Source organism: Phalangium opilio, unplaced genomic scaffold (assembly GCF_054372755.1).
Source record: "Phalangium opilio isolate 3A_F unplaced genomic scaffold, DU_Popi_V2 ptg000204l_1, whole genome shotgun sequence".
NCBI lineage: Eukaryota > Metazoa > Arthropoda > Arachnida > Opiliones > Phalangiidae > Phalangium > Phalangium opilio.
This window is the reverse complement of record NW_028324215.1, coordinates 890,829-911,500: the sequence shown is the minus strand read 5'-3', so window position 1 is coordinate 911,500 and position 20,672 is coordinate 890,829. Positions and strand designations below refer to the sequence as shown.

At 36.3% G+C, this 20,672-nt stretch overlaps 1 protein-coding gene across 1 annotated transcript; it reads right to left on the bottom strand.

Moving 5' to 3' along the window:
* Positions 1-18,548: 18,548 nt before the first annotated feature.
* Positions 18,549-19,827, bottom strand: LOC149621467 (uncharacterized protein F54H12.2-like). Its single transcript, XM_089853713.1, has 2 exons — positions 18,848-19,827; positions 18,549-18,723 (listed from the first exon to the last, which is right to left on the bottom strand). The coding sequence occupies exons 1-2, from the start codon at positions 19,825-19,827 to the stop codon at positions 18,549-18,551; spliced, it is 1,155 nt and encodes a 384-aa protein (XP_089709839.1).
* Between the last annotated feature and the right edge of the window lie 845 nt (positions 19,828-20,672).

Genomic DNA, 20,672 nt, shown 5'->3' with positions numbered 1-20,672 from the left:
GGCATACGCTTAAATTTAGACGTCAATAATAGCTAGGATTTAAAAAGATTTTACGAAAGATCAATTTAATAAGATTAATTATTGTTAATTTTTAAAGATTTCACATTAAAGAGGGACAAGATATGCCCTATTTCTATTACTCGCGTGTTTCAGATTTGAGGTTTTTTCCTTTGAACTGCATTAGTATGAAGCTCTTGAACGAAATTACGCTCGTTCGAGAGATCAATTTAATAAAATTAATTACAGTAAATTTTAAAATATTTTAAGGACGAGACATACCCTTTTCATATTACCCCCATGTTTCGGAGATTACTTGCCTTCTAATTTCATTAGTTTATTTAAGTATGAAAGAATTTTGTCTCTTGAGTGAAATCAGGAATAGATTTAATTTCTAAAATGAAATCTATCCCTGCTGAAATTACGTTTATTGGAAAGATCAATTTAATAAGATTTATGAGTGTATATTTTAATAGATTTCACCATGGGGGGACGACATATACAGTATTTTTATTACTCCCATGTTTCGGACATGAAGTTTTTGAAGTAAACTTCGAAAAATATTTTTTAAGTACTTCAGGGAACCGTTCTAATATTTTCCTTGGTTTTAACTCTAATCGACTTAACGCACATGGAAAAATAAGGTGATTATTAAAGTCGACGTTCCATTTAAAATGCGAATGCTATAATCTTGGGAATAATACGGTAATTTAATATGAATTTTTTGAAAAAGATTAAAAAGCTGATGACTTCACCTAAAGTCCAGTCGTTAAAATGTTCTCTCAACCGCAAGTCGGAAAGTAAAGTTATAACTACCATAAACATGCACGAACTATTACCTTTAATTATACTAAAGTTAAATATAAATTTTTAAAAGATTAAGATAGTCAGTATATTCCATCAAACTAAAGCGATTAGAAAATGTGTTCTCTCCATTTCCTGGTCTTTTTCTCTAAAAAACATTCATGAACTTTATTTAATTCATAAAGGACTTGAGTATATCGGATCTTTACCGTTTTTGACAACGGACGTTAATGGCACTTCTTTAAACGATAAAGTATAACCATTAACATTAATGACTTAACTAATGATAGGTCTTGAGGCTGACTAGGTGGAATTAAATTCCATAATACCATAGAAATGCACCAGCTATAAACTACTGAAAATTGTGGTCGTTAAAAATGAACTTTAACTCGCGGAAATAAGGTGAAAATTACTTTAATTATAATATGAAATCTCTCGCGAATTAAATTTTCGACAACAAAAGTCTTAAAATACAGCCTGTTCTCGAACGTAAGCATTATATATAATTACATTTAATTATGAAACCAGGTATTTTGCACCGAGGAGTTCCTTTCAGCCGGAGCCTCCGTTTCAACCCTTCGAGCGCGGTTCCTTACAGTTACGAGTTACGTATTTAGAGCAGTAATATATCCTTTCGCGTAATAATATTCAAGACAAAGTTGAAATAAATCACACTTGCACCGCGCCCATCTTAACTATTCTAATTTATTTAACATGAACCCCCCGATCCGGATGGGAATAGTCGAGGTAAGGATATTTAGACATCGATTCTTAATGTCACATCTCAGTTTGAATTTCCACACAATTCAACACTTCTTCATAAAAGTTTCACTTATCGATTACAATAATGAGTGATTAACCCATTGATGCTGAAAACTTGAGTGACTAGCCCCATGATGCTCAGCCTTTAACAGCACTAAGGAGTGAATAGCGCCTCGATGCCCAACCCTAATAAGTGAATAGCGCCTCGATGCCCTACCCTATTAAGTGAATAGCGCCTCGATGCCCTACCCTAATAAGTGAATAGCGCCTCGATGTCTTACCCTAATAAGTGATAAACCCCTCGATGTCTTACCCTAATAAGTGATAAACCCCTCGATGCTCGATCTTAATCTTAAATGATTACCGTACTGAAAATCCTTACTTCCGGAGGCCACAAGCATTCAATAAATTAGAATTGCAATATCCTAGTGCCTTTACACCATTCTTAAACTAACGTCAGTATACTTAGACAAAGTTAACCACGTTACGTGTGAACCTTGAAACATTTAGTGCCGGAAGTAGTCCCAAAAAATTTCAAGGAACTGAATTTAACAACTATCTATTGCATGCCCTTTATAATAGAACCAAGAGTTATGATCGCAATTAGATCGCTGCAGTTATAGGTTTGATTTGGCAAGCTTCCATAACACTCTTTGTTGCGGCTAGAGATAACGTATCTTCATAATGGAAAAACGTTAACAATCATGTCAGGCGTTGCTCTAAGCAAGCTTAGCTCCCTATTCAGTAACATTTGCCTGTCCATGGGTTAGGTGATCCGAGATGGAAGTTTTGTAACGCTTGAACAATACATTTTTTTTAAATTTTAAGGCCTGTAGTTGTTTATCAATAAATAGCGATAGTCGTTTCGGCTCGGAGAGGTTTAACTTGGTTTCCCAACTTGTTTCTTTTCTTAAAGGAAACTGTGGGTTTTGAGATCGCCGATGATCTCTACGCTGCCGTAACGGAGTATTTCAGTAAAAGGTTTAACGTCAGGTACAAATCTGTAACAATTTCTCTTAACTTGTCGTCAAAATAACATATGCACTTCTTTGAAGCGTCGTGTTTACGGAGTTACCTTTGGATGATGTGAATGTGATAAGAAACCAAGGTGTTTTGCCAGAGGTAATTTTCAAAATTGTACACCCACACAACATCAAGCGCGGCATTGCACCTGAGATATCACTTCCACAAGCCAGTTCAAGTTGTATTTGCATGTCGATTCGTGGAATTAAGAATGCAGTTTTGCAGGTAGCGAGGAGCTTGTTAAAATTAGTTTTTAGCTAAGTTATGTGTTCCGGGTGTGCTTTGCATAAGCAGTTTCCGAAACAGCAACTGCTATTCCATAAAAACAACGTCGTTGTTCAAAACTGCTTTTTAAAAATAGCGGCTGCTGTTTTGGGAAACAGCAGTTTTAGCTTGAGTTTTGAACAATTATTAGGCTAACCCAATACAGTTTATACCTTACCTACTAAGTACCTAACCTTACCTGACCTAATACTATTCGAGTTGGAATAAAAATACCTTAACTTACCAACTTTACGAGAATATGTGACGTTTCACCTACGTCACTTCATGACAAGCTCTCAGTAACCAGTGACAAACTTATGAAACATATCTTATGAACTTGTGGTAAAAGAAATGAGATGTGGCTTTCTATCGTTTTTGACAGACAATGGACGCGCTGTTTTGCCATTGCAAGCCGATAATTTGTATTCTCCGGCGATGAAATGTCGCATCACTGGCATTTATGAATTGGTATCAACCTTTATCCTTTCTTCAATCCCGAAGATGACGAAGAAACCATCTCTGTCTTTCCTCGAAATGGAAGGAGAAGTAATATGAAATTTCTCCTAACATTTTAAGAACATACATTACAAAATTCTTCCCACATTAACTATAGTTCACGCTATCTTGGCTTTCAAGTCTATTGGCAAACCCGGCAACGTTTAAGGCATCCACTTAAGCACAGTTGTTTTGTGACCCTTGGCTAGATATTTCAAAATTATGAAGATTAAAAGGTTTTTATTAATACTTATTCTGGGTCAAAACCTTTGAACCATTCTTGCCTAGTTTATCAGAAAAACTATTATTATTATGGTTATCATGCTGGTACAGTAACAGTACCACGTAACGACCGTTCTTAAATTTTGCTTCTTGGTTTTCTATAACACAAACCGAAGAAACAAAATTCGGAATTGGATAATCGAAGTCTGTAAGCTAGAATCTTGAGCTACAATCCTAGTAACTGAACAGCGGATGTCCTCCCTGTTGAAGAAATATAATTAGGATTGGATAAATGCTTTATAATAAAGACATATCTTGATCAGAAATACCTGAATAATTCAACATTGAGGAAAATTTAGATGTCTTTTTGTAAAGGAAGTTTAATAGAAGTTGATCTTTACTGTGCTCTCAATTAACATACTGTTAAAATTAATGGATTTTGAATTTGTCTTCTCTTTCGTCCAAGCATCAATGTGGCTGTTGCGGTTTATTGTACAATTCCTTCTTAGTTTGGTATGATTTTCTACTATTTAAGAAATCCACCAAACACTTCATCAAAATAAATGTAAAGTTTAGATTAATCATAATTTTAATTGCGTAACAGTGTAATATTTTAAATTTATTAGAAAATACATTATGTCGATTATACAAGGTTTTTTTCTTTATTTTTGAAATCGTGTTCAAGTGCCAGGTCCTAGGTGCAGTGTTGACTCCCCTTGGTTGAAGACGAACTACTTTCGACCTAGGCCTATGTAAGAACATTTTAAATTAACGAGTGTTGACACTTATCGTAACATAAATAAAACATGAAAAAATTTTACAACAGCTATGCTATAATGACATGAGGCACCAATTTGAAATATCGATATTCTAAACCGTTAATGCAATTTTGTTAAAACAATAGAGTGTATTCAAAAGCAGGGCTCCCACCAAAATCCCAAAAATAAATAGGGGAAAAAGGGACTTATCACGATAAAAATAGGGTAAAATAGGGCCCTAAATTCTAAAAGTAGGAACCGAAAAGGGACCACTGGTAAAACAAAGTGATATCTAAGAGACTTGATACTGGTTCTAATGTATAAGGAAAGTGTTTTTGATTAGAAGTAACTATATTCGTATCATGTTTACTGTTTTTAAAAATCCACTGAACTAGAATTTGGACCTTTACAGGGTTCGTACAAAATTTTTGGAATGAAATTCCCTGACTTTTCCAGGTTTTCCCTGACTAACTTGAACAAATTTCTCTGACCATTTGTAATAACGTACATGTCGAACATATATGAAAACCAGTCTAAATTCAGACGAATAATATTTTGCACGAGTTGTTATTGTTATAAAAATTAGCCAATTAATTCGTTTAAATTTAACATTAATTAAGTCATAAATAACCGGAGCGAGCGAAGCGAGCTCCGCAAATTTGGGGCTCTGGTCAAATCTCAGACAAGACATTTTCAGGTCACCCTTATACTTTTTCTGAGGTTTATAAAAATAGGGTGATTTAAGGACCGAATTCCAATTTTAGGGTAGATTAAGGACCTTGTAGGAAAATAGGGACTTTTAGGGACCTGGTGGAAGCCCTGCAAAAGACCAAAGTTCGTAAAATTGTAATTTTACAATTTTAAGTATTCATGTATTTGAAATCAATCTATTGTAGACTAATTGCGGCTAGTCGCCTATCAAAAGTATTACCAGAAGTTGATGACTGGGAAGTATTGGACACTAAGGCATTATATAGTATCCATCCCTGCAAGTCAAAATTGCATATGGCAATCGTAAAAGAGGGTCGAAAGTTTCCTCCCCACTAGGAAAACCATCTAATCTACTGAAAAAAATCCCACGCCGAGAGGCTGTGGCTCTCAAACTGTGGGGCGTGTTCAAAACTTCCTCAGCGCCAATCGTTGAAAACCCGTCTGGCTAGAACTCTATGAAAATCCATTACAATCCGTGGGCCTAGGACGCCACACTAGTTTGACCGGAATTTCTAGCAGTCTATTAAAACAGTTGTTCTTGTCACCGTTTCTAATTCGTTTCCTCAAACCACAGGATACACCTTAAAGTTTCGTTTCTTGCCCACTGCTGGCGCGCAAATCAACCTGCCAACTCAAAATGAGGGAAATGCTGTAGGTGGCGCGGTGATCGGACCTAATAATAAGTTGGCTAACAGAGATGGTTCCGGATATGGTTAGAGTCCAATACTTCCCAGGATAAGAAGTCATAAACATCTGGTATTACGGAATTTTCACGTCTCAAAATACAAAACCATAGCGCCATATTTGATTAGAAAAGGAACCCATATTTTTTTTGAACTAAATACATTAAAACAACATTAATCGTAAGAAACAGAAATCTTACTTCCAGGGGCTATGAAGCAAAAATGAAAAAAATTAAATAAATCAGAAAATTTTATTAAACCAAGCATAAAATTAATAAATGTAATCAAAACTTACGGACTATGCAAAGTAAAATGTTTCAAGAAAAAAATAACACGAAAAAATGTTATTAAACTAAGCATATAATTAATAAATATTTTCGAAATAAACAGAAAAATCTCACGGACTATGCAAAACAAAATGTTAAAAATAAAAAAATAAAACGAAAATGTTATCAAACTCGGTAAAGCATAGAAATAATAAATATAATCGAACTAAACAGAAAATTCTTACTTCCTATGATAAAACAATTTTGTTAACGATATAATAAAACCGAACATGTTACATAGGAATAGAATTGTATAAAAATTAACAGAAAATTTTACCTTCTATGAATAAATAAGACCACGAAATAAAAATGAAAATCTTACCCACTATGCAAAAAAAAACGTTTAAAGAAAAAATAAAACGGAAAAGGTTATCAAACTAGGTAAGCATAGAATTATTCAATTTAATCTTAATAAACAGAAAATTCTTACTTCCTATGAAAAACAAGATGTTTAAAGATGAAATAAAAAATAATATGTTATAAAACAAGGCATACCTAGAATTATATGAAAATAAAGAGAAAAACCTTACCGGCTATTAAAGAAACACAATGTTTAAAGATAAAATAAAACGGAAATTGTTAACGATCTAAGCATAGAATTTATAAATAAAACTCGAAATAAACAGGAATATCTTACTCACTATAAAAAACAAAATGTTTAAAATAAAACGGAAATGTTAACAAACAAAGAGTGGAATTGATAAATACAAGTTGGGAAAACCAAAATATAACCTCTCCGTGTCGAGAAGATTATATAATCAAGTTTCCGACACACAAAATTAAGCTGTAATATTCCACTCGTACCACCATTTAAAGCTCAATAGAAAGACAATGAGTTTATATTTCAATTTATATTTATTTATATTAATATTTTCTTTTCATAACCATTTAAGCTGAACCAAGTACAACGAACTTATCAATTATACTACAAACTCATTAATTGTGCAACATCAATAATTTAGTAACAATGGCATTAATTGCGCAACATCAATAATTTAATAACAATGGCATTAATTGTGCAACATCAATAATTTAGTAACAATGGCATTAATTGTGCAACATCAATAATTTAGTAACAATGGCATTAATTGCGCAACATCAATAATTTAGTAACAATGGCATTAATTGCGCAACATCAATAATTTAGTAACAAAGTCATACATTCAACAACAAAATTTAATATCATGGCTTCAGATGTTAAAGAAGCCAATAATGAAGCCATGGTGATAATTGTTGCTTCCTGATAGGTTCTGTTCTCTAGAGAAATGAATGTTGGTGCTTTAGGGATTTCCAACCCAATATTAACTGAATAAAGATACTTTCATATCGTAAAAGGACGTCACAAGTAATTTACTGCAATAGTGGATCTATCATGCAAATATCCCAGAATTGGCTCACATTCCTGGAGACAAAATGCCACTTTTACACTCGCACCAATGTTACTACGTTTAGATAATTTCCTCTCTCACAATCTTTTGAGAAATGGCTGTGAACGTCTCTTTATACCATACATCCAGTGACTTTGCCCGAAGCTCGGTTTTTGGCCAAGACGTACTAAACGGGATCGTTTGGGAAATGGCTGTGAACGTCATTTTTGGAACAGATTTGAATTTATGCCACACATCCAGTGACTCACCCGATGCTCGGTTTTTGGCCAAGGCTTACTAAACGGGATCGTTTGGGAAATGGCTGTGAACGTCACTTTATACCACACATCCAGTGACTTTGCCCGAAGCTCGGTTTTTGACCAAGACTTACAAAACGGGATCGTTTGGGAAATGGTTGTGAACGTAAATTTTGTCGCACATCGACTAAAGCAGTAAATTATTTTCAATTAAACGCAATTTATCAATTTTGAATCCACTAACAGTCGCCTAGAAATCCTCAATTAGTTCAAATTCCTGACATTAACATACATCTAGACAACAGAACTTGATGGACAACAACAACGTTCATTGATACAGAACTCCCAGTAGGTAGCGCCATGAAACCAAATGAGACCTGAAATCAATTGAATAGCAACTTTAGATAACCACCCCCAGCCCCCACAACAAAAAGTAACAATCGGGAGTGTTCACCCCCTTAATTACGTAACAAACTGTTTTAACCCCTGTTTAGTAGTATTTTGAGACTATAAAACTTCCTGGTCTATTTCTCTCTAAATCATAAGAAATAAGTCGACATTTTAGTGGTAATCCTATTAAAAAATGTCTTCCATAATAAATATATACTATCTAATAGGTTTTTAGGTCAAATTATGATTTGTTACGTAACATTGCCTGGACCCCCCCCCCCTCCTCCAACCCTTTTCATGACACGTAATTCGTGCTCAGCCCCAAAACTATTTATTCCGCACAGGAATGTTGCAATTTGAATCAAGGATCGTTCTTGTTTGAATTCACATATAATTCCTTATTTCACACAGGAATATTGCAATTTGAATCAAGGATCGTTCTTGTTTGAATTCACATATAATTCCTTATTCTACACAGGAATATTGCAATTTGAATCAAGGATCGTTCTTGTTTGAATTCACATATAATTCCTTATTCCACACAGAAATATTGCAATTTGAATCAAGGATCGTCCTTGTTTGAATTAACACAATTCCTTATTCCACACAGGAATATTGCAATTTGAATCAAGGATCGTCCTTGTTTGAATTAACACAGAATTCCTTATTCCACACAGGAATATTGCAATTTGAATCAAGGATCGTCCTTGTTTGAATTAACACAGAATTCCTTATTCCACACAGGAATATTGCAATTTGAATCAAGGATCGTCCTTGTTTGAATTAACACAATTCCTTATTCCACACAGGAATATTGCAATTTGAATCAAGGATCGTCCTTGTTTGAATTAACACAGAATTCCTTATTCCACACAGGATTATTGCAATTTGAATCAAGGATCGTCCTTGTTTGAATTAACACAGAATTCCTTATTCCACACAGGAATATTGCAATTTGAATCAAGGATCGTCCTTGTTTGAATTAACACAATTCCTTATTCCACACAGGAATATTGCAATTTGAATCAAGGATCGTCCTTGTTTGAATTAACACAGAATTCCTTATTCCACACAGGAATATTGAAATTTGAATCAAGGATCGTTCTTGTTTGAATTCACATATAATTCCTTATTCTACACAGAAATATTGCAATTTGAATCAAGGATCGTCCTTGTTTGAATTAGCAAGTTGGCTAATGGAACCCCAGAGTTAAAGGGCGTTTTTGCAAGCCATTTAGCAAGTTGAATAATGGAACCCCAGAGTTAAAGGGCGTTTTTGCAAGCCATTTAGCAAGTTGGCTAATGGAACCCCAGAGTTAAAGGGTGTTTTTGCAAGCCATTTAGCAAGTTGGCTAATGGAACCCCAGAGTTAAAGGGCGTTTTTGCAAGCCATTTAGCAAGTTGGCTAATGGAACCCCAGAGTTAAAGGGCGTTTTTGCAAGCCATTTAGCAAGTTGAATAATGGAACCCCAGAGTTAAAGGGCGTTTTTGCATGCCATTTAGCAAGTTGGCTAATGGAACCCCAGAGTTAAAGGGCGTTTTTGCAAGCCATTTAGCAAGTTGGCTAATGGAACCCCAGAGTTAAAGGGCGTTTTTGCAAGCCATTTAGCAAGTTGGCTAATGGAACCCCAGAGTTAAAGGGCGTTTTTGCAAGCCATTTAGCAAGTTGGCTAATGGAACCCCAGAGTTAAAGGGCGTTTTTGCAAGCCATTTAGCAAGTTGGCTAATGGAACCCCAGAGTTAAAGGGCGTTTTTGCAAGCCATTTAGCAAGTTGGCTAATGGAACCCCAGAGTTAAAGGGCGTTTTTGCAAGCCATTTAGCAAGTTGAATAATGGAACCCCAGAGTTAAAGGGCGTTTTTGCAAGCCATTTAGCAAGTTGCCTCCCGGGTAAGCCAAGTAGATACAGCCACCCTCTCCACCCACTTTTATCTACTACTGGTCGCTTGATAAATATATCTTTAGACACCAAGATTTGCCAGCTTTAAACTTCTTTTTTTTTCGACAAAACATATTTCTTTGTGATAAGAATAATAGTTTTCTCTATAAAAGGCTTCGTATCGGTCTATAAAGCTCTGTTTTTAAACTGTCAATGAGGTCTGCAGATATTTCTTCAAAATATAACATATTGTTGATTTATATTTTCTATCAGTTGAAAAAATTCTTATGAGTATTAAAAAGATGTGTAATAAGTTGCAATTATTTTAATGGATTATAAAGTATATGACGAAATTATTTTCTTTCATCTATAAAAAACGCTATATACGAATGAACGCCGACATTTATTTGTAGATACGCCTTGTTTATATTTTGTTGGTTGTTATCAAGTCTAAAGTTACGATTATTAAACTGATAAAGTATTTCGATTATCACTGTTTATAACAGTAAATTGAATAAATATATACTTCTTTTGTTTGTATATAGATATTTGTATATAAACAAATTCATCGTCTACTTCAGTTACAATCCATTAATGCATATCGTATTATGTAAAATGACATGATAGTCATCATTATTCAAATGGCTTATATTATAAAAACTCCGAGCACCAAAAATTTTAGTATCATAAACAAAATTGTGATTATTTTTTATTGTTTGTCAGCCTAACAAATGTTGTGGTCACATTCGATATTTTTTATGATGATCGGTTTATAGTTAGTCTTCTTTATCTTATGGCAAGTCGCTGTTTTACAATTATTAGAACAAGAAGGGAGCATGAGAAGAGCCATCCCGACATCAAGACGTAAAATATCAATTGGAGATCGTCTAATTGGATATAATTAGTTCCTTGGATGGACGTTTCATTGTACTTTGTGATATAATCACGTGTTTCATACGACTCCCATTTCAGATTTAGTCCTGAACTCATTACAATGTTCAACCTGAAAAGGGTTTGAAGGGAGGGTGAATAGGAAAATCTAGTGATTTTTTATCGATTCTTCTGTTAACTGTAAGACCAATCTGCAATTGAAATGAATTTAAAATAGATATCGCGGATAATTTTAAATAAGCACTCTATAATGCCCGGCCTTCTTGTCAGCAACATTTTGCATGGCACGTTCTACATCTCGCACAGCAGTTGTCAAATCAATTTTTATCAAATCTCGAGCTAAATTACATTCGACATGTAGCATATCACAGAAATTTTGTGAAGAAGAAGGGGAGGTGCTAATTATCCATGAAATCTCAAACTAAATTTAAATTCACTCAGAGGCTATTCTTGGATATTTCGTTAAGCACACTGGTTTTATATTTATAAGAAGAAACGACAAAAAAATCCCATGATTTTTTTATCCCTTTAAGGTGTCACGTGGAATATTTGCAGCGTGAAAATTTTACACTTCGTTTTGAAAATAAACTTTTTTATATTTATTTACCATTTATTGATGTCTTCTTTGCAAGGAAGTGATTTGTGAAAGGCTATGGAATCATAATCTATGTAAAAAATCTCTTCGGAAAAATGAAACGCGTCGATTGAAAATTTCGAGTACGTAATGAAAAATGTCCAAGTTTTTCTACTTGAAACGTAGGCGTAATTTTCATGTAAAACTCGATGCAGGGCTTCTTTTGCCGTTTTCGGAAGCCGGAAACCCGGTTTCTTAATGGAATCGGCGAATATTTTCAAGTACTCGTTATCAGTATTCTGGAAAGAAATACTTTTATAATACAGTTTTAGAATTTAAGAGGAAAAATGTTTTGTCGGTCTGAACCATAATACTGTGGTGGGTCGAGAGTCCTTCCCTCGCACTGACAACGTAATCTTCTGATTTGATTAACCGTGCCATCTGTTCGAAAGTGTCAATTGGTAGATTGACTGGAGCTAAACTTGTCACCGAAGTCAAACAGCAGGCGTAAAATGCTTCCATCGTTCCAAAAAATAAAATCGTAGTAGCGAGAACGAGATTGTTCACCGTCGATGGAATATTGTTTGATGTAAAACCTTTTGAAAACATCACAAATTGAGACGTAATTTTTTTTCAGACTGATCTTTAAAGACATTCGAACCTTGACGTAATATTATTTCCACTATGTTCCATAAATTATTTCTTTTCGCCCAACTTAGGTGTTTCACGATTAAAATTATTGCAATTAATAAAAACGCGTTTAACATCCAGACCTGTTAAATGAAAATTTAATTTGACGATAGTAGATAGAAAGTACCGAATTGGGGTCATGGCGTCATGTGGCAGATCTGCCACATGATATGCCACCAGTAAATATGGCGTCAATGAATCAAACATGGCGCCCACCGCATTTTTTCTTCTTATGGCGCCAGTGAATCAAACATTTTTCTCACAATCCTGCTATGACGTCAATGACGTGTCCTCCCATGGCGTCAGTGAATCAATCATGGCGTCAATATTAGGCTTAAGCGTCATATTCGACAACGTGGTAAATAACCATTGTCATACACGCGGTTTAAACGCCATGTTCACTATAAGAACATGATTGGTCTAAAAAGAGCGCCATGTTTACATGGTCAGACAGTCACGTGACATTAAAGTATAAAAGACGAGGACGGTTTAAAGATAAGACATTTTACATCCTCCCCTGAAGTACCGATCCAGATCCGAAAAATGTAAGTATAATTTCCCCCATAAAATCTTAGTACCATATTCTTGGCCCGCATCCTATTTAATGTGATTACCATATTTCTATTTAATGTGAATATTTAGGGATAACTCCAACGTGTTTGAGATTTCTTCAACTAAATCAGTCAGTGTAAAGGCTCGTTTACATGTGAGCGAGAATTAAGCTTAAAGCGGAGAGTAGAAGTTGAAAGTCGAATCTTTTTCTCGCGCCTAAAAAAATCGCGTCTGAAAAAAGCGTTTTTTCCCGCTACTCCACCTGCTCCTTCGTTTACATACGAGCTGGGCAGTAGCATGAGCCTAGATTGCAGAGTTGTCTTTCAGTCGGAAGTAAACAACTAAAATGGCGTCGACTGTCGTTAGTTTACTTCTGCTTAAAAGGAAACTATTGCTTTTGAAAAACATTCGACATTTATAACAAAAAACAACAGAAAATTAGAACTGAACGTCGTTGGTGGGCACATCCTATATGGAGAAATAGAAACAAAGAAGGCTATTTTCGCCTTTTGGAAGGTTACTTGATATAATTTGTCAAGATGCGTATATTTTCTCTACTTGAGCTTGAGAAAAATTTTGATTTAATTGTCGAGCTTGAAAGGATGAGGCAAATTAATGTGATTACACGTATTTAAAAAATTTTATCTTGTTCTTTTAAAGACATTCTCAATGGTGGTGCCTAGGCCTATTTCGCGAGATAAACAAACGCCAAAATATCAAACGATATTCGGTCCTTGGATATTATTGGCTTGGAAAATCACGTGACTCTTTGCGAGAAGCAAACACGAGCTGAAGATTCTACTGCAGCAGATCGGAGCTTATTCCGAACACCCGCTTCATCTATGAGCAACAAGCGCGACTTAAAAAGCTTTCGCTTGTTTGTAAACGGTATGCCTAGGGAACGCAAACCCCAATACGCCTCATCTCTCAGCTTTACGCTTCGACTTTTTCCATTTCTCGCGCACATGTAAACGAGCCTTTACGCCGGATTGTAGGATTAGACTAGGAATGACCGATGGCTCAACTGGGATCGTATTAAGCGAGGAGGAATATATGCAACTTTTCGGAATGAAGGACATCATAAACGGATTTTTCGAGAAGGACGACGCTCAACCCACCACGTGCTTTTTCGAGGGATCGATGGACAAGCGAATTCAACTTGTAACTTATCAGGATAGGAAGATGTTAAATATCCGCCAAGTGATCCAGGGACAAGGAGCGAAGGAGAAGTTATTGGAAAAACACATTCAGGTGACGACATTCATTACCGAAGAGAAACGTGTGGAGAGTGCGATTAAGGGGATAGTAATACAGCAACTAACTGAAGGAATAAAGAATTCGTGCAACGGCTGCATTATCGACCATCCTTCACAATTACAGCATGACTGTATAATGACGGAATGGAGTGAACGTGTAGATGAACATTATTCTAATGCCGTGTCCAATTTAAATATCGAGCTGATAGTTAATATTTTTAATAATTCCACTTTCCTAAGTTTTCAATTCTGTAAGCAAATGGTTTCTCTAAGTGTATGCAACTCTAAAAATTCTTGTAATACATTGAAATGAATTTAAATAATAAATATTCAGATTTAATACATTGAAATGAATTTAAATAATTAATATTCAAATTTAATACTTATTTATTTACCTAAATATAAGCCTATTTCAAATTTTAGGGGTTATTTATATTCAAATTTAATACTATTTAACTAAATATATAGACATATTCCAAATTTAATACTTCTAAATATAAACTTTAGAAATTATTTCAACTTAAACCAATTTCCCTTTATTGATAGACCTATTTCGCATTTTCAAGGATAAGAAATGTAAATAACGAGGTCGGTGAACTGGAATAGAGAAACTCGTATGGTAAATAAACGGCCTATGTCAATAATTAGAATTCATGATAAGCGCTTGTATGAAACTCTAACGCTGAGTGTCGACATGGGATGATAGTTGGGGTTGCAATGTTTGTTTATGCTAGGAAACTTGTAAATAAACAAACTAGATTGAAACTTGGCGTGAATTTCGAAACATGGCACGGTTTTCGAAACATAATAATAATAAAATAGTGTTTAATGTGTAAAAAAAAACAGTACAAAAAGATGACCTACAAGTTTTTACACAACTGCTTCGGTATCAGTGTAAATACACATCGTTAGGGATGAGGGTAAATTAAATTAGAATTGGGGTGGGAATATAGGAGTCATGGTTCTAGTTTCGTTTGTCTAAGGTTATTATCTTGGCGCTTAATTTAGCCGCGTTGTATGGGTCAAGGCAGTGTCCATAAATGTTGAAGTTTTCCATGATTCTACTCATCGGTAGTATTGAACTCAATTCCGGTTTAAAGGTGTGGTTTCCTCTTATTCTGGTTTTAGCAAAGGGAATATTGAAGTTAATTTTTTCCAGCAGTTCTTTACAGTCAATTTGGTTAGAAATGATTTTTTGAATAAATATAAGGTCTAACTTAATAAAGGTGTCCTTAATTGTGTCTAGTTTCAATATTTTTAGAACATTTTTGTATTTGTAAGGTATTTTTTGCATAAAGTAATAATTATATAGGTACGCGAATTTCTTTTGAACTCCTTCTAGTTTACAAAGCTGGTGGTTGCTAATTCCGCTAAAAACAACAGCTCCGAATAGTATCTTCGGTTTAACTAGTGATAAATATAATTTTTTGAAACACGAGGACGAGTTTATATTTTTTGCAATATTTAGGCTAAAATATAGAATTCTTAAACAGTCTGAGGAGGTGTTCTTAACATGGTTGTTAAATAGTAAATTATCGGTGAATGTAACTCCCAGGTCTCTTATGACTGGAGTCCTTTTGATAGGCTTTCCATTTAAAGTATAATGGTAGGTGACACGGCTTTTCTTTCGCGAAAAGGATACAACAGAAGTTTTATCTTCATTAATGGGAATGTTGTTAATGGTGCACCATTCATTGAGTCGTTTGAGATCTATTTCCAGTTTCTGACAGTCATGATCGGAGCTTATGTGGCGTCCTAGTTTACTGTCATCAGCGAACAGGAGAGTTTTGGAGTCTCGAATTTGGGAAGGTAGGTCGGAGGTATAGATATTAAATAATAGGGGCCCCAGTGATGATCCTTGAGGGACCCCACAGGTAACCTTGTACGTCACGTTCGTTACGCTGCCGTTGATTTTTAAAGTGTTACTCCTTCCATTGAGGTAACTTATAGTCCAATTTAGAAGGTTTCCCGATAGACCGTAGTAGTTCAGTTTCTGGATTAGAACTCGGTGTGAGACCCTGTCAAATGCTTTGGCCAGGTCTACGTATAGAATGTCGACCTGCCCGCGCGTTTCAAAGGTAGGTGCTATGTATTCTAGTGTGCTTAGGAGATTTGTTTCTACTGTTCTCCCAAACACGAATCCATGTTGGTTGTCAGGTAGATTAACCTTGAACCATGAATATAATTTCTTATTCATTATTTTATCAAGGATCATACTAAGACAATTTAAAAGGGAGATAGGTCGGTAATTTGCTGAGGCTCCTTTAAAACCCTTCTTGTGAATAGGGGACACTAGGGCCTCTTTCCATGAATTTGGAAAAGTGCCCTGTGATGTGGATAAGTTGAAGACGTAGGTGAGAATGGGCGTGAGTAAGTCTCTGCAGCCTTTAATTATAAAGTTAGGTATTCCATCGGCCCCGGATGATAGTTTTGATTTAATTGATTTGATTGTGGACTGAACCTCTAGCTCGGTTATTTCGCAGTCAAAGAATGCGCGGCAGATTTTATCATTGGGTGAAAAATCAAAGGCATGGGAATTGTCGCTTGCGATTTTTGAAAAGGCGTGGCTAAATTCGTTGGCTATTTCGTCCTCGTTTACGAGAATTTGGTCCCCTTTTTTGAGGATTATGCTTTGCCTTGGGTCTTTTGACTTCTTGCGAACGTGTGACCAAAACACTCTAGGATTATCTTTAATACTATCGCAGAGTGATTTGGCGTGTTCACGCTTATCACGTTTGATCAAGGTTTTTACTTTCCTACGAGCATCTCGGTATTTCAATAGGTCAATCGGGTTTTTAGTTCTTTTGGTTTTTTTATGGAAGTAGTTCTTCTGCCTAATGGTTTTGATCAATTCCCGAGAGTACCAGCTTGGATATTTGCCTACGGGGATCTTGTTTGGATTTGGATGCAAGGGGATATTTTCCTTCATTGCAGTTTTAATATTCGTAGTAATGAAATTTACACAAAAATCGAGGTCTTTCGATTCTAAGATTGGGGCCCAATCGACACTTTTGATTGTGTTATACAGTTTGAGGTAGTTGCCGCCTTTATAATTGAAGCCGCGGGGATTGTTAGCGGTTATTTGTTCGATTGGTTGGTTGGGTCTATATTCCACCGTAAAGGTTGGATGAAATTTGTCCATAGGTACCAGTGAATGGTTGGGAGTATGCTTGATGGTGCAGTTTCGTGTATTAGATAAACAAAGGTCTAGAATATTACCACTAGAGTTTATATTGGAATTTAGCTGCTCCAGGTTGTTTATGTGCAGTAATTCAAGAATAGGTATTGCTTTATTTTTCACGTAATAACCACATTGAGCTAGATTTGAGGTTGTCCAGTTTACGCCTGGCAAGTTGAAATCCCATGACGCGGCTCTCATCGTGACGTCAATGGGAAAACCCATATGATAGTTCAGGCAGAGATTAAATGGACGACGCCGCAATGTTTGTTTATGCTAGGAAACTTGTAAATAAACAAACTAGATCGAAACTTGAAGTGAATTTCGAAACATGGCACGGTTTTCGAAACATGGCGTCAACGGAAAAACCCATATGATAGTTCGAGCAAAAGTTTCAGGGCTATGTGTCTAGAATATTACAAGTAAGATTACGCGCAGGCATATACAGGTCCCGGTTTCGCTTGGCAAAGTGCACTTCACATGACCCAAGTGAAATTGGAACTACTCCAAGATCCTGATATACATCTCTTTATTGAGAAGGGTATAAGAGGGGGTGTTTCATTAATTACGCATAGACTAGCCATAGCAAATAATAAGGATCTTCCCGAAACATTCCACCCAGCAGAGCGTAGCTCCTACAATACCTACCTAGACTGTAATAACCTTTACGGCACCGTAATGTGTAACCACATGCCGATGAGAGGATTTCGATAGATTCAACCCTGTCAATATTTCACTCGTGAAATTATCATGACTCACCCAGACGATGATTCCCAGGGTTTTATCCTGGAGGTAGATCATTCTTGAGTACCCGGAAAGTTTGCACAAAGAACATAACTGTTTACCCTTAGCACCCGAACGTAGAGTTATTAACGCGAATGAGCTTTCACCGTATTCGATTGAACAGTTGAACAAACTGAAAACTAACGTACGGGATAGCCTTCCAAAGTTAGCTCCCATGTTCTTCACTACCGGAACCTCAAGTTTTACCTCGCAAAGGGGATGAAATTAGGGAAAATCCATCGAATACTCACATTCGAGCAGGGTGCACGGTTTAAACCATTTATCGAGTTCAACACGGAGAAAAGGAAGCAGGCGGTGAACGACTTTGAGAAAGATTTTTTCAAGTTGGCCAACAATAGGTACGCATCTGCGCTACGCTAAGTTATTATTTGACACGTGAATTAATCAAAATTTTATCTTTTAACATTGTTTTCGGGAAGACGATGGAAAACCTCCGCAGATGAGGTGTCTACATACGCGCATGGGCATTTTAAAATTAAGGAATAATTTCAAATGTATAAATAATTACTTTCTGTAACCCTATCCCCTCCCATACCCTCCTGGGGGCGAAGTGGCCGAAGAACGGTCCACGCCCAACCTGTCAGCCTCAAAAACACCTCGAAACAGATCTTTGGTGAATTTATCCCTTTCCATAATTCTAGTTATTTGCATAGTGTCCATAATCTTTTAGTTGTAATCGTATATGACAGTTCTATTCTTATCAATCTCAACCAAATTCTGAAACTCAGAGTAATATAAAACTGTGATAGTCTTGGGCAAGTCCTTGGCGAATTTTAATTCCAATCGCAAGTTACCATTCCTTATCAATTGAAATTGAGAAGTTGAACTACTGAGGTCGGCACTTAAATCAAAAGCAAATATGCAATTCCCATTGGGGAATTCCTCCCGTGAAATGTAGTTTCCCTCGTCCAATAACCATTGAGAGGTTTGAGTAAAAAGATTAGTATTAGATCTCATATATTGACCTCCGTTTATGAGGAACGCTAGCTCCGTCAAGGTACAAGGCGATATGATTTAAATCATAAGGTTGAAAATTGAAGGGTGACTTTCCGTAATCACCCAAATATGCATTTTGATCTACAAGAGCGAAAAGAAATTTTTTGGGTAGTTGACCCATGAATAAATTATCTCTAACACATATTTTAGTACCACTGTTAATTGAGAATGAGTTACATTCCGTGCGAATAATCGGGTATTTCATGGTTGCCAGTTCCAAACATTTAGCGTGGGCGATTAACATTTCCGATGGGAATTTTACTTTACGAACGTACAGGGATGCTAACTCGTAAACCACTTTCAATTTAACTGCACCGTCTGCATGCACGCAAAATTCGTTTGGACTTTTAACAAACTTGAATTTGAGATCCGTTAAATTTGTCCGAGGTTGTTGACAAAGATCCAAGTGTACAGTTCCTACCATATCTATTGTTCCTTTTCTAGCAAAGGCCGCTCGTGTTTTAAACCCTTCGTTATCGTCCAAAACGTCAAATTTTCCGGCCGTGTCTTTGTAAAACATGGAACTAGTAAGAAAACTAGTTTTGGCGGGTCCCCCGAATGTCACCGCCGTTTGAAACATAGCCTTGTAAGGGTAGTTTTGCGGCGATGGTGTGACCGATCTCTCTTGAGCCGAAAGGTGTACTTCGCTAAAAAGACTATGCAGGAAATTATTTACTGGTCCAACTTTATCAGCAGCGGCCGGAATTGTGGTCCCATCGGCCGGGTTGACAATCCTAACTTGAATATGTAGTAAAGTCTTGGACAAGTCCAAATACGCGTTGGAACTACCAGCTACGGTAAACGTGATTGTCGAATTTTCGTTAATGTTAGAGATGGGGCTGTATTCGACCCATTCTCCACTCAGAATACTGGTATTGGTAAGAGGTACGTCGAAAAGTTCGACTTCGCTACTGATAGACCCATGCGAACCGGGATGGATAAGTGTCATTATATTTTTTTAAGGTAAAAATATCTGGATGATTAAAGGATGTTGCTTTCCTCTTTCTTGCCGAGACTGAACTGACGAGTGAGCTAGACCTACGTCTCCTTTTATGACCATTCCCCGTCATTTTTCGGATTTCTTCTGCCGCATTAAGGGCGACGTCTTTAGCCGCGGCTTTTCCATGAGATTTTACAGATGCTTTTAAGGGAATCCCGCTAGCTACGTCCGTCACGACCTTCGCACCTGTGTTCAAAAACTTTTTACCGAGGTAACTGGCACCCCTTTTGAGTAGAGGTATATCCCGGCGGAAGGCCGATGAAATGAAGTCCGATCTGGTTTAGAAAGTGTTGATCGTAGTCCGATTTGTTAAAGAACATATTCGATTTGACGACGTTCTTCATCTAAAACTTCAAGTGTAAATGACTCGAGGACCTGTTTTCCCTTTTAATTTATAATGGTGACCACATTCTACGGGGTCTAAAGTGTAGAGTAACGTGAACTCTTCATCTCACGAAATCTATGGGGGTACCAAGCTCACTCATTATGTTAATTTCAATTGACTGGAAAGTATTGCAGGCGAGGGGGAGGTAGTGCGGTCTAGGGAAATCTTTGTCTACCGTTTCTCCGTCATTACCCTGCACGCTAACGATTCTTAGTAGAGGTATGTGCACATCTCCCACGGGTCTAGACTCGACCACATCGCTATAAACAAAGAGTGAATGAAGTCCCGCGTCGAGGTCAAAGGGGTACGTGGCTATGGTAGACTGGGAAAAAGTCGTTGATTCCGTGGAATCTTTCGAAAATCCGAGAAATTTGTACTCGTCGTATGCGTTTTATGTAACTAAAAGAAT

Excerpts from the sequence above, each read along its gene's own strand:
- LOC149621467 (XM_089853713.1), bottom strand. The coding sequence starts at position 19,827 with ATGACACTTATCCATCCCGGTTCGCATGGGTCTATCAGTAGCGAAGTC. Across the intron at positions 18,724-18,847 it reads AGCGTTCCTCATAAACGGAG|TGCCGACCTCAGTAGTTCAA; the intron begins GTCAATATATGA and ends TTTTGATTTAAG.